The sequence below is a fragment of the Apium graveolens genome, chromosome 10, assembly GCF_009905375.1.
Source record: "Apium graveolens cultivar Ventura chromosome 10, ASM990537v1, whole genome shotgun sequence".
In the NCBI taxonomy this organism is placed as follows: Eukaryota; Viridiplantae; Streptophyta; class Magnoliopsida; order Apiales; family Apiaceae; genus Apium; species Apium graveolens.
In genome coordinates this window covers 201484798-201498637 of record NC_133656.1, presented here as the reverse complement: position 1 = coordinate 201498637, position 13840 = coordinate 201484798, and the positions used below count along the sequence as shown (strand labels likewise).

At 32.1% G+C, this 13840-nt stretch overlaps 2 protein-coding genes across 3 annotated transcripts; one reads left to right on the top strand and one right to left on the bottom strand.

Annotated features, from left to right (window-relative positions):
* The first annotated feature begins 3400 nt into the window (after positions 1-3400).
* On the top strand, positions 3401-9144 carry LOC141689823 (DEAD-box ATP-dependent RNA helicase 24). Of its 2 annotated transcripts, XM_074494240.1 has the most exons (5): positions 3401-4106; positions 6321-7549; positions 8095-8134; positions 8293-8692; positions 8836-9144. In XM_074494240.1, exons 1-5 carry the CDS (start codon positions 3509-3511, stop codon positions 8885-8887), a joined length of 2319 nt encoding a protein of 772 aa, XP_074350341.1. In that variant the 5' UTR covers positions 3401-3508; the 3' UTR covers positions 8888-9144. The 2 variants fall into 2 exon arrangements, with proteins under 2 accessions (XP_074350341.1, XP_074350342.1); XM_074494241.1 differs by lacking the exons at positions 8095-8134; positions 8836-9144 and having other exon boundaries at positions 8293-8574.
* A 4032-nt stretch (positions 9145-13176) lies between these two features.
* LOC141691642 (uncharacterized) lies at positions 13177-13533 on the bottom strand. Its single transcript, XM_074496408.1, has one exon. It carries the CDS (start codon positions 13531-13533, stop codon positions 13177-13179), a length of 357 nt encoding a protein of 118 aa, XP_074352509.1.
* Positions 13534-13840: the final 307 nt, after the last annotated feature.

Sequence of the window (13840 nt, the reverse complement as noted above, 5' to 3'; positions counted from 1 at the left end):
ATTTTATTTTAGCTCGATTTGATATTATATTAGTTTAACCCGGATAAATATTATATAATATTTTGTTCTAATTCGATATCAATATATCGATCACCAATTTATATTTTGATTTAAATTTTGTTACAGGCCTATTCAATTGTATAATTTTTTTAGTCGGTTTAACTGTATTTATTATTTTATTTTAACCTGAGAGCCATTATATTTTTCCGACAAAATTACAATAATTATATTTAGTTTTTTTTTAATATTATTTAGTCCGGATCAATAGTCTAATTTTTTTTAACAGGGATGAATAATTTATATTATTTTGCTTAATCGAGAAATCATTATATCAAACAACAAATTATATTTTTATTTTAATTTAATTTTTTTCTAATTAAATAGTATAATTTTTTTAGCCCGCGTGAATAATATGTATTATTTTGTTGCCTGAAATTTTTATACTGACCAAATTTTTTAAATATATTATATTATTGCACAAAATCTTTATATTGGCCTATTTTTAATGTTTCTGCTATTATAATATAGTGTAGGAGAATTGTGTATTCATGAGTGACTTGATTATCTGGTTTTCTTTTCATATTAATTGACTTCCATTAATAAATTTATTAGAATAGTATGAATTAGAATTACAATAAAATTAGGAGAATGTAAAATATAAAAGTAATTAAATAAATATAAAATATAAGGGAAATTATATGAAATATTGAAATCATTAAGGGTACTTAAGTAATTTAACGAAGGATTGTAACAACCAATTTTTTTAACATTTCGTTTATTATATTATAGTATAGATAGATTTTAATAGTTGTAATCCGTTTAAAAAAAATTATTAACCGAATTTCACATGTTTAATTATTATAAATGCCTATAGTGAAAATATATATATTCAAACATATTTATATTTTTAACAAATTCAATTTGGCTAAGTTGGTTAAAAAGGAGATAACTATCTTCTTGGTCACAAGTTCGAATCCCACGGGAGGAGAATTTGCGATTATGTCTACTGAGTCAGAGCATGTCGCTTAAATGCGGTTTACCTTGGTTCACGTGGTTTGCAGGCTATTGCGTGAGCCCATAGAGTTTACCCAGTGCGCATCCAAAGGGTAGCGGCTGCGGGTAATATACGATAAAATAAATAAAAAAATGAACATATTGAGATAATAATTATTAAAAATTAAAATATCATTACTTTTAAGGTTTGGGTTCCCCAAAATAGGTTTTAAGATAAAATTATTTTTATAAAGGAATATAAAATGTAACTTAACGTAAGGAATACTCGTGTATTTTGAGAGACCCCAAAAACCACACAAATAATGCTATTTTAACAAAATCAGTCAAAATCATATATACAAGTGACTAAATCAACCGAAATCCACAAAACAATAACTGATATTTACAAAGATTTACAAATAATATCTTAGGTTGAATATACCAATTCGGACTTCAAACATAACTTTACTTTAAAATGTTTTAAAAATCATTTTTCCTATCTTATATATATATTAAAAAGTTAAAATTATTTGTATAAACGAATATAATATGTAAATTAACATAACACATATACGTGTACTTCAGGGTATATATATATATATATATATATATATATATATATATATATATATATATATGGGTTAAGTGCTATAGAGACCACTTTTTTTGGAGACCACTTGTGTTCTGCAAGTTAAATATTGCATACAAATATTGCAAAACATATTATTTTGTGAATCATGCTCTACAAAGATCTTTATTTTATTCAAAATCTTGAATATCATATATGTACTGCATGTAAAATATTACAAAAATAATTTATTCTGCAAAATATGTTAAGTTTGCAGAACATTTGTTCACCTTGCAGAACATACACATTATACTTATTAAACTTAAATGATCTTCAATAATTTTAATGAATTAGTGATACTCGTAGAACATACTTCACAAAATAATATATTTTATAGTGTTTTAATTGCAAAACATATGAGGTCTCTAAGGTCTCCTATGAAAAAAAAGTGGTCTTCATAGAACTTTTCTCATATATATATATTATAAGATAAATTGGGTGTATTTGAACCCGTATTTACATTTATTTAATTATTTAAACATTTATATCAATTTTCAATTTTATACGATACGAAACAAGAATGACACAAAAATGACGGTACACGAAGACGAAAGTATACGATTCTATATATGTTGATTTTATGTTTGGCCTATAAATACACAACACGAAAAGGTACACGATACGAAAGTATATAACACATTTGAATTGACAGATCTATTTTAACACTTGCTACTTGGATACGTAACACTTGCTATTTGGATATAGGTATTAGCTATATTAATATGAGTTTATTATAACTTAAAGGTAAGTATATTACCGACAAGAATATATTACCTAACGTAACTTAAATTTTGAAAAATTATAGAATCGCAAAAGTTACTTATATATGCATTGAACTAAATAATTATTAAAAAAATTATAAACCTACTATCAAATGAGATGTATCGACAAAAAAAAAATATCTAATCAAATTTCATTAATACGAGATATTTTTATTATCATTTGTAATAACTCTCACTTTAAAACCTTACAAATTATAAAAACAACAAGATCAACAAAATTATAAAAAGTGCTTTCTTTAAAAAAATAAAATTAAAGATAAAATAAAACAATTTATAAGTTTAAGAATTAACAATAAACAATATTTAATATAAAATAATATCTATTAATAAAAATGTTAGCTAACCATGGCACGGGTTATATGCTAGTAATATTTATACTTATTTAAGATAGTTCGTTTAATAAACTCGTATTCACCAACTCCCCCGACCCCGTTCATAATCTATATCTATATATTATAAATTATTGGATAACTCTTTTTTAAGGTTTGGTATTCATATTTTGGTTCGAATATGATTTTTAACTTTAATTTGACCTAGTGGACTATTTATTTTTAGGTTTGGTATCCATATTAGGTTTATAAAAGATCCATGTACTTATTATGACCCATTTTAATTATAGAAACTTTGCAATACAATTTTAAATACGAATTGTGTTATTTATGGTAAGTTTTTTTTAAAAACCACTTATGATAAATTTTTAATACAGATTTGAAGTAAACTTTAAATTTTAACGGATCTATTTATAGAAATAATCTCATAAATATATAATATAAAAATAACATATGTAACGAAAGTAGTTTTTAAATAAATTTATCATAATATGTAGATGTAATACACTTATTATATAGATAATTTAATCTTTTGTAATTATATTATATAATTTGAATTATAAATTTATTTATTTATTTTATTAAATAATTTTTGAGATCAGTGGGCAAAGGACGGGCTATAAACTAGTGATATAATACAAATTTACTTCTGTACTCTTCTCATTTCACAACAAATTGACCCGTAAAACCAACCCAACACACACTTACACAAGCACAATTAGGGTTTATCTTCTCAAATCCCAGGGTTTCAATTCACTTTCCCCAAATCAACCTCCATGTCGAAGCGCAAGTTCGGATTCGAAGGCTTCGGAATCAATCGCCAACAAACCTACAACTTCGACAAATCAAACGCTCCTCAACGCCTCTATGTCCCTCCATCGTCTCGCTCCAGTCACGACAATTATGAAGACACCGATCTCGATAACATCGAATACGACGACACCGAAAGCGTATCGAAGTCTAATGAACACCCTAACAACCTAGCTAATGAGGTTAATGATGATGAAATTGATCCGTTGGATGCTTTTATGGAAGGAATTCATGAGGAGATGAAAGCGGAGCCGAAAGCAAAGGGGAAGGTGTTGGAGAAGTATGAGGATGATGAGGATGATCCGATGGAGAGTTATTTGAAAATGAAGAAGGATGTGGGATTAGCGTTAGCCAGTGATGTGATGAATGCTGGGTATAATAGTGATGAGGAGGTTTATGCGGCTGCGAAAGCTGTGGATAATGGAATGTTGGAGTATGATGAGGAGGATAATCCGGTTATGGTTGATAAGAAGAGAATTGAACCGATTGCTCCGTTGGACCATAGTTGTGTGGAGTATGAGGCATTTAATAAGGATTTCTATGAGGAGAAACCGTCGGTTTCAGGTATATCTATCGGAATTGTGTAGGAGCACTGTTTAGTTGTTTAACTTGGATACATGTGATGTTTAGTTGGATAAAAGATTGAATTTGACTTTCAACACATTTTTGTGAATGTGCTGAGTAAATAATTTTGAATTTAGGTATTTTAATCAGAATTGTGTAGCAGTACTGTTTAGTTGTTTAACTTGCATATATTTGATGTTTAGTAGGATGAAAGATTGAATTTGACTATCAACACGTCTTTGTGCATGTGCTGAGTTAATAATTATGAATTTCGGGAAATAATACTTTATTAAACTACATGACTATTTTGTTGATATTTATTTAGTCTTTGTGTTCCTTGATAAAAATTTGCTTATGAATTTGATATAGAGAACTATGATAAAAGTGTCAAATTGGCGGTGAATTGATGCTTGGATCAATTAAAACAGGATTATAGTCAGGAAAATTAGATCGTTGCATAACGGTGCCTCTATCCACTGAACACGTGAAAAAATTGTTGCATTTAATGTTTCAGGTAGATTGAAATATTGAATTATTGGTTGGCTCTACCCCTCACAAGTTAAGTTTCTAGGTTCTGGAGTTTGATTGGTGCAAAGAATTAAATTTAGTTGATCTTCATGATTTGTTTATCAAGTTTGATTGTCAACTTGGATTAGGAATTATTAATATCTCAGCTGTGTATTATATAGTTCTCCACCTCAATGCTAATGATATGCGGAAAGTCTAGACTAAAGATTTTGTTAAGCTATTAATCACTATACTCACAATTAAAAATTTTAAGATATTGGTTAGAGCTGCTAGGCATGTAATGATCTTTTCCAAAGGTGTAATTTTGAAGGATTCAATAATTTTAGACCAGTTAACTCATTTTACAGTAAAATATCTTGAACATCAGTGAAGAAAGCTACCAGTCAAGAGACCTAGCAAGGGTCGTAGACCAATTTTCAAAGCTTAGATTAGTATCTATTGTGTAATCTTAGGCTAGTTATTAAACCTCAGTTGAGACTCAAGATTAACACTAAAAAAGAATGCAACTGTATCAAATGATATTTAATTAACTAAGAGTGTGGGATTAGTAGCAGTACTCATGAGAATTCTGAGCATGAGCATAATTCTGCGTGAGAGTAGTACTTGTTCTTTGTTAAGTCCTTGTGATGAGGAACGGGATTGTCCTTTGTGAAGTCCTTGTGATGGGGAATGGGATTGAAAAATTTACATGTATGTTATTAATTACTCTGTATATATTTATTGTAGAGATAAATAATATGTTGAATCCTATGTTTTATATGTGGGGATATTAGTTTATAAAATATAGATAATTTATAATAAGCCCATTAGCCCAATTGTTACGAGCATAGTCCATCAATTTCTTCTATTAGGTAGTCTATTATCTATATAATGGTGTAATTGCCACATCATATTGGACTTGATTATTAGAATATCTTTCAATATTGAATTGGGTCTCTTTCTCCCATCTAAGGTGGGGAAACTCTCGGGGTAGTGGATTTTCTGCCAACCAAGCCATCTTTTACATGTTTTTGTTACATAAATCATTGATCTTACAAGCTATCCTGCATCACCTTGTACGTTGTTTTGCATGATCCGTTTAACTTTCAGGAGAAATAAGTAACTAGTGAGTGAAAGATTATGATTTAAGGGCTCTTTTGGGCCAAACCTGTGATGCATTCAAATCTTGTTTTAATATCTTTGACTTGCTTCCGTTTATGTAATTTTAGGTTCCTTATGATATTATATCTTGCGTACTTGTAATCAGTGTTAGTCTTGGAGAAACTTACTATCTTATCTTCAGGTTTCAATGTTTTACTTTGCAGACATTTCCATAAATATGTTTGACCATTTTAAAGTTTTTAACCACATGCCAAGGCTTTCTGGTGGTCGTTTTCCATAGTTTCCTTATTTCAAGTCAAAAAGATTACAGAGTGTACAATATATTGATCTTCTATTGTTCTGCTTCTTCCCCATATTAATGCCATATAATTTTAAACCATTGACATGATGACATCATTCTCATGCATTCTGTTTTAGTCTTTTTATTAATCCTGGGTGGTAGTTGAGCCTAACAGACGTGCCTTGATATGCACAGAGTATAATATTCACACATTATATTTTAATAGTAAAATTTATTTATATTACCACCTAATTTATATCATCTTGTCACTTGAAACTGTAGATCTAATTGTTGTCCTTGTTCAGGCATGACAGAGCAAGATGTTTCTGAGTACAGGAAGAGCTTAGCCATACGTGTTTCTGGTTTTGATGTGCCAAGGCCAGTTAAGACATTTGAGGACTGTGGATTTTCAGTTGAGTTAATGAAAGCAATAGCTAGACAAGCGTACGAAAAACCTACTTCGATACAGTGTCAAGCTTTGCCAATTGTGCTTTGTGGCAGAGATATTATTGGTATAGCAAAGACTGGTTCAGGTAAGACTGCTGCTTTCGTGCTTCCTATGATAGTTCATATTATGGATCAACCTGAACTTGAGAAAGAAGAAGGTCCTATTGGAGTAATATGTGCGCCTACCAGAGAACTGGCACATCAAATATATTTGGAGGCCAAAAAGTTTTCGAAATCTAATGGGATACGTGTGTCTGCCGTATATGGTGGAATGTCCAAACTTGAACAGTTTAAAGAATTGAAGGCAGGATGTGAAATAGTTGTCGCCACTCCTGGGAGGTTGATAGACTTGCTAAAGATGAAGGCTCTGACGATGTCAAGAGCAACTTACTTGGTTCTTGATGAGGCTGATCGGATGTTTGACCTTGGATTTGAGCCACAGATCAGGTCCATTGTTGGTCAAATTAGGCCTGATCGTCAAACATTACTCTTTTCCGCAACAATGCCTCGCAAAGTTGAGAAGCTTGCAAGAGAAATTCTTACTGATCCAATAAGAGTTACTGTAGGCGAAGTCGGTATGGCTAATGAAGATATTACTCAAGTTGTTCAGGTAGTCCCTGCAGATGGTGAGAAGTTTCCCTGGCTTCTTGAAAAACTACCCGGCCTAATTGATAATGGCGATGTTTTAGTTTTTGCCTCGAAAAAGGCGACGGTGGATATGCTCGAATTACAACTGGCTGAAAAGGGATTCAAAGTTGCAGCTCTTCATGGTGATAAAGATCAAGCATCGCGCACAGAAACACTACAAAAGTTCAAATCTGGAGTTTACCATGTTCTTATCGCAACAGATGTGGCTGCCCGTGGTCTTGACATCAAATCAATTAAATCAGTGGTAAATTTTGACATTGCAAGAGATATGGACATGCATGTTCATCGTATTGGTAGAACAGGCCGGGCAGGGGACAAAGACGGGACTGCCTACACTCTCATTACACAGAAAGAGGCACGGTTTGCTGGCGAGCTAGCTAATAGTTTGGTTGCTGCGGGTCAGGATGTGCCCATGGAGTTAATGGATCTTGCTATGAAGGTAACATATATCATGTATTCTTGTTTCCTGTAATAAAGCCTAATTAGTGTCGTGCATCTTGAATGGAGAACTCTTACTCCGCTCCTTATACTCAGTCCAGATTTATATTTTATCCAAAAATCAAAATACTTGTAATCACTAAAAGCACAATATAAAATGTAGTGAGAAAGAGAGTTTATTATAAAATAAAAGTAGGAGTCTATTCAAATGATGAGGTCACTTATTAATTATACAGCCTCTTGGAGGCTGGAGCATTATATTAACAAGAGTGCTCTGGAATTGGTTTTTTAATTCTTCTATAAAGATTGTTCATCATATCAAAAGCTTCATTTCAGCCCCGTACTTGGACCTTCTATCGTCCAGTTTATCGTGTACTAATATATCTGAATATCTTATGATTGTTCATGTTTGTAACATTTTCAAGGAGCAAGTGTCAATTTAGCTCAGCAAATAAATGAATGCATTATTGTTAATTAACTGATAATGGCGTAAAGAGGTCTTTTAATTTGAATGTTTTGAGTGACATTTATTTTGTCAATCATCAGGACGGAAAGTTCAGATCGAAACGCGATGCACGAAAAGGAGGTATGGCTTTGATAGTGCAATAATATGTCGTGGGTTATTTGTGATTACAAAGTGAATGCAATGGTCTTGAACGTGTTCAAATTTCAAAGTTCTAATTAAGCTTTCTTTAGGGTTTAAAGTTTGGGTGAAATTTCTAATATTTTGATATGCTTTTGCAGGTGGAAAAAGAGCAAAAGGAAGGGGAGGAGGTGGCAATCGAGGTGTGCGTGGTGTGGACTTTGGTCTGGGAATTGGATATAACGCAGAACCTAAAAGTGCTCCATCGCATGTTGCTCCTAGTCGTTCTGCAGCTGTGAACTCATTGAAGACAGGTATAAAGGCACAATTTCAGAGCAGTTTTGTTGCTGCTTCATCTGGTTCCCTCAATGCAGGGTTGAGTACTAGTTCAGGCATGCAAGCTGGCAACAGGGTGTTGCGTGGGTTTGTGTCTGGTGGTTCAATTGGGGGAGGTGTACATGCTCCTCCTCAAACGAGTAGTCCAGTAAATTCTTCTCCCCTGCAAAGTGGACCAAGAAGCTCAGAGAGCAGAGAAAATACAAGTCAAAAGAAGTCAGAAAGGTGAGTTGTAGAAGCGGAAGCTATTTTAGTCTCTTTTTTCAATTTTTGGTCTACTTTGTATGTGTGTACTGAATATTCAGGTACATAATTTTGCTGACATGTCCAGTATTTGTTCTGATAGTTATGTATTGTACCTTTTGCAGTTCTAGAGAAAGAGCAAGAGAAAGACGAAGGCCCTCAGGTTGGGATCGTTAGATTTTGCAGTGGAAGAATGTCTGTAAGTTTACTCTAATGTTTAGCTCCACTTTTGTTTGGCCTTCTGTGTTGTTCCGACAGTTGCAAAATGTTCTATGTGTCTCTTCTATTCCTATTTATATTGTACAATAGAATAGTTTTGAGTATACCTTTCTGGAGCATATAAACACACATTAAGGTTCTTTACTGGCTGTTCTGAACTTTGATTGGAGCTCGACTGAATAAAATTAATTATAATGACAAATTTGAATTTATGATGGCTTTCGACTAGCATGAAGGTTAATGTATAGGAATATGTTTGAGGGGCCAAAGGCTACAATTTTTAATCATGGTCTGTATTCTGGTAGCTGATTCTTAATCATGGTTTGTATTCTGCTAGATTGTTGCTCAGCATCAATTCTTCGGTGTTTTTTAGGGATTTTCTTAGTGAAATTTGTTGAATGTTTTGTAGCTCTTTCTACTTTTGTTTGCAAGTGATTAGATGTTAGATGACTGGAATTGCATGCCATTATGCTTAACGATGTTAACATATCCATGACACAGCGTTTCTAGGGAAGTAGCCGCTCCATCGTATCATCAAATATTTGTATTATTACTAGTACACCCTCTTCCTCTTACTCTTCATTCTTCAAAAAGGAAAATTTATATGAAGCCATCAGCATTAGTTGATGTATGCATTACTTCCCATTGGAACAACAATATGAATTTCACCAATGTCCATATTGCCGATTTATCTTTCTGAGTTCTCTGACAATATTGTTCCGATTCATCACAAAAGGCCAACTAATGCACTCTGGATAGAGGAACTCATTCTGTTTAGTATGGAGTCAACCTACCATTAAATTTAAACCTTGACTTCTAGGGATCGTCAGACACTACAGATGACCCGACAAGAAAAATCAGGAGTTAAATGTTGTAATTTATATTTTATCTTATTTTTATTCAATTAACTTTTAAGAATGATGTAAAGAGTCAAATTCTAATTATTGCTGAGCTACTTATTCACAAGGTATTTAACTATTTTTCAATTGCATCTGCGTGCATGGTTATAGAAATCGGACTAAATCGGTAGAGGTACCGATTTACGATTTATCGGAAATCGGCGATTTATCGGAAATCGGCGATTTATCGGAAATCGGCGATTTATCGGAATATAAAATCGGATATATATTAATATTAATTTTTAAAATATATACATATTTTATTATGAAAGTATGTTTCATCTGCTGGAACATTAAAGCGTAATTGGGCTGTATAGTCCGGCCCAAGCCATTATCAGGGTTTTACTGCTTATCTGTTCCATCTTTTTTGACACCAAATCAATTGTGGCACCTCACTCATAGTTATACTGCTTTTTTGAAGAAGGTAGGCAGCGTGTCATTTTGATTAAAGTAGTGTTCTTCTCACTTTTCTTTCTTTATCCATCTAATTAATACTATCTCTTCTCATCCGCCGTCGTCTACCCCGGCCACTCCCTCTCCCTCAGATATATCTTCTACTGCCGGCCTCCGATTCAGTGCATGTCCACCGCTTCTGTCTCCCTGCCTCTTCCTCTCTTCTTTATCTGTACATTTCTTCTTTGTCCGACCCGTTGACTTTGCCGATTTTGGACCCGTTTTTGACCCGATTTCAGAAAAACATATTATAGAGCGTTTCATGGCAATAATATCGGCATCATGAATTTGAACGATATTTCGGCCGATTTATCGGTGATACGGCCGATTTCTATAACACTGTTTGCGTGCATTAAAAAAAATTATATGGCATTAATAAAATTGAAGATTCCTTTATTTAATAATATTATCAAATAATAGTAATATTATAAATAAAAATGATAACTAATTATGTAATTTTTTTGATTAAATTAAAATAAATAAATTCATAAAACCAAAAATAGGTTAATTACATTCCAAATAGTAGCAGGATTTTCAGCTATGGCCTTAATTAAACTAAAATAAATTATAATAATAAAAAATATAAAAAAAATATATGTATATATATATAAATCCGAACAAGGTTTTACGTTATTTACGAGGCAATAATTTACCTTCCCTTAGCTCATGTTTCATTACCCCTGGATACTAGTATATAAAAAATATAAAAAAAATATATAGAACTAATTAATTCCAAAACCATATTTCATTACCCCTGGATACTTAGTATATATACACGCATCTCATTCAACACATCTGCAATAATCTCTTCTCTTTTCTTCCGGTGACTACTTCAATTTATGATATGATATGATGGCGAATAATATTTGATCTAGAAGATGATCGTGGAGAAGAATTGTGCCAAGTTATATTCCCAATAGTAGCAATATTTTCATTTATTGCCTTAAGTATCTTCTTATGCCTCCATGAAAGTTTTATTATATCCAGTTCCAAGCTTCCGAAATTCGAAATCGACTCGCTTACTGTTTCCAACTTCAACCTCTCAGACCCTAGCATTAGATCTCATGGGAACATCTGCATGAATATCACCAATTTCCATAGTGCCGATTTATCTTTCAAGTTCTATGGCGATTGTTTTTCAGTATTTTACGAAAGCCAAGAACATGCACTTTTGGAGAAGAAACTTCGTTTCATATAAATTTAAACAAGCGTAACTTTTATTTAACCCTAGACTTTTGGGGAGCGTCAGACAACGTAGATGACATGACCATGAAAGTCATTGATGAGAATATTGCGAATAATGGTACTGTTAGGTTTGATGTTCAATTAAGTGGTGACTCGAAAATCAAATTTAAGCACCGTGGGGTACAAAGGTGGTTATGGTGGAATAAGACTCCTATCTTCGTATTAAAGTGCAATGTACTGTTGGTTTTCAATTCTCCGGAGAAGATGCGGGCAGAGATGTTGATCAATAATTCTCAAGCATGCAAAATTATTATATACTGAGGCGCGGGTTGACCTCAACAACTGCACCAACAATTTGTTGGCTGATTAGACCGGTTTAATTATAAGTATTTAAGTCCTATTTTATTGTGATATATATTGTTTGTTTTAAATGCTGAGAACTATGTTAATGATCACTCTTTTCAAAAAGACGCAATAATCCTTGGTGAATTGCCATGTTAGCTCAGTACATTAACGAGTTTCGTTTGTGGTTGTGGTAATCGTTTTTCATAATTTTTTGACAATATATGTTTGTTGTTATATATTCTGTCTGAGACACTATTATATTTTTGAACTAATTTTAATTTTAGGGAGGACGTCATTTTACTGGATCCTTCCGTGGCTACAATGGGTTGTAAACGTAGCTGGATAGCTCCAACATGTTAAAATTATCTTTAACTTAAAAAGAATTCATATAAAGTATTTTAAGTTACGAATATTTTAGGTTAAGTTATTACAGATGGGCTTAAACTACTGATACGACACTCTTTGCTGTGAGATCCAGATGGTCGAGATTTCAATTCTTTACTCTCCTTCCCTGTAAAAAAGTGCATCTAGCTTTAAAAAAAAGTCTATTGTTCTATATATAAACATATATAATTTTTCGAGGATAATCGTCGACGAAGATAGATAATTTCAACGGTAAAAGCTGTTCAGAAGAGAATTGCGAATAACCATGGAGCAGTTAAATTTGTCGTTGAGTTTAAGGCTCATAAGCCAACTATATGGTACAAAGATATATTAAGGCGTTAATGGTATAATACGAATTTCGACGTGCTGGTAACTAGCTGCGAAGTAGAGTTGCTTTTTGCATCTCCAGATAAGACACAAGCAAATATGATAAGGATTGTATGATAGTTAGATTATAGTGTTTAGATTATAGTAAATTCTGATATGCAAGTAGTCATGTTTAGATTATAGTGTTTATAAAAGCATAGTCATGTTTTGTTATGTAGGTCGCTGATTGTCAGATTATAATGTTTACATTATAGTAGATTCTGATATGCAATTAGGTTGAGTTACTTTAGGGCTTAGAGCAACTCCAAGAGTTTGGTCCAAATTTGGACCGAACCCTCTCCAACCCAACAGTTTGGTCTAATTTCGGTCCAAATCTCAAAATGTTTATTTAATTATTTTAAGTTCTTATAATAATAAATATATTATTTTTGTATGATGTAAGATATTATCTGTATATTTTATTATTATTATTAATTACTTGTTTTATTTTAAAATTGTTAATAAATGAATAATAGAATTCTAATTAAACTTTATATATGAAAAATAGTAAACTCATTTAGTTATAATTTTTATAATAAAACCGTTCATAAAACTTTACATTCAAATAAGAAAAGTACAAATATTAATTAAATCTTAAAATATCGTTAACTAATACTAATTCTCAGAATTAGTATATTCTTCCCACAAATACTCAATTAGTGCATCTCGAAGCGCAATATGAGCCTCCTTATTTCTAATTTTTCTGTAACGGCCAAGGAATTGTTGAAAACGTGCATCATCAATTTGATCTCTTTCAACTTCTGGATTTGGCACTTTAAACTGCTCTTGAATTGGTGCACTTAAATCACGTTCATCTTCAACTATCATATTATGTAAAATAATGCACGCAACCATTATATCTTTTATTACACTTTTACTCCAAAATCGTGTTGGTCCTGCAACAATTGCAAAACGAGATTTGAGTACTCCAAATACACGTTCAACGTTTTTTCGACATGCTTCTTGTTTCATTGCAAATAATTTTTTCTTTAGACCACGTGGATCTTGAATAATTTGCACCAAAATAGACCATTTTGGATATATACCATCAGCTAGGTAGTGTCCGGTATCATACTCTTTCCCTTGAATTATATAATGTGCGGGAGGAGCAATTCAACCGTTAGATGAAGATATCTTATCTCCAACACAAAAGATAAGGTAATCTCATGTAATTCTATCTAGTTCATTGGACGGATTTCATCTTCATACAACTGTTGGATTAAGATGTCTTACCTCCAACACAAAAGGACAAAATAATCTTATCTAATTTTATCTAGTC

What these genes read in the sequence shown, in the direction of transcription:
- LOC141691642 (XM_074496408.1), bottom strand. Translation starts at nt 13,533, where the DNA reads ATGAAACAAGAAGCATGTCGAAAAAACGTTGAACGTGTATTTGGAGTA.
- LOC141689823 (XM_074494240.1), top strand. Translation starts at nt 3,509, where the DNA reads ATGTCGAAGCGCAAGTTCGGATTCGAAGGCTTCGGAATCAATCGCCAA. An exon ending in TAATGGATCTTGCTATGAAG is followed by an intron (nt 7,550 to 8,094) that starts GTAACATATATC and finishes GTCAATCATCAG; the next exon opens with GACGGAAAGTTCAGATCGAA. An exon ending in ACGCGATGCACGAAAAGGAG is followed by an intron (nt 8,135 to 8,292) that starts GTATGGCTTTGA and finishes ATGCTTTTGCAG; the next exon opens with GTGGAAAAAGAGCAAAAGGA.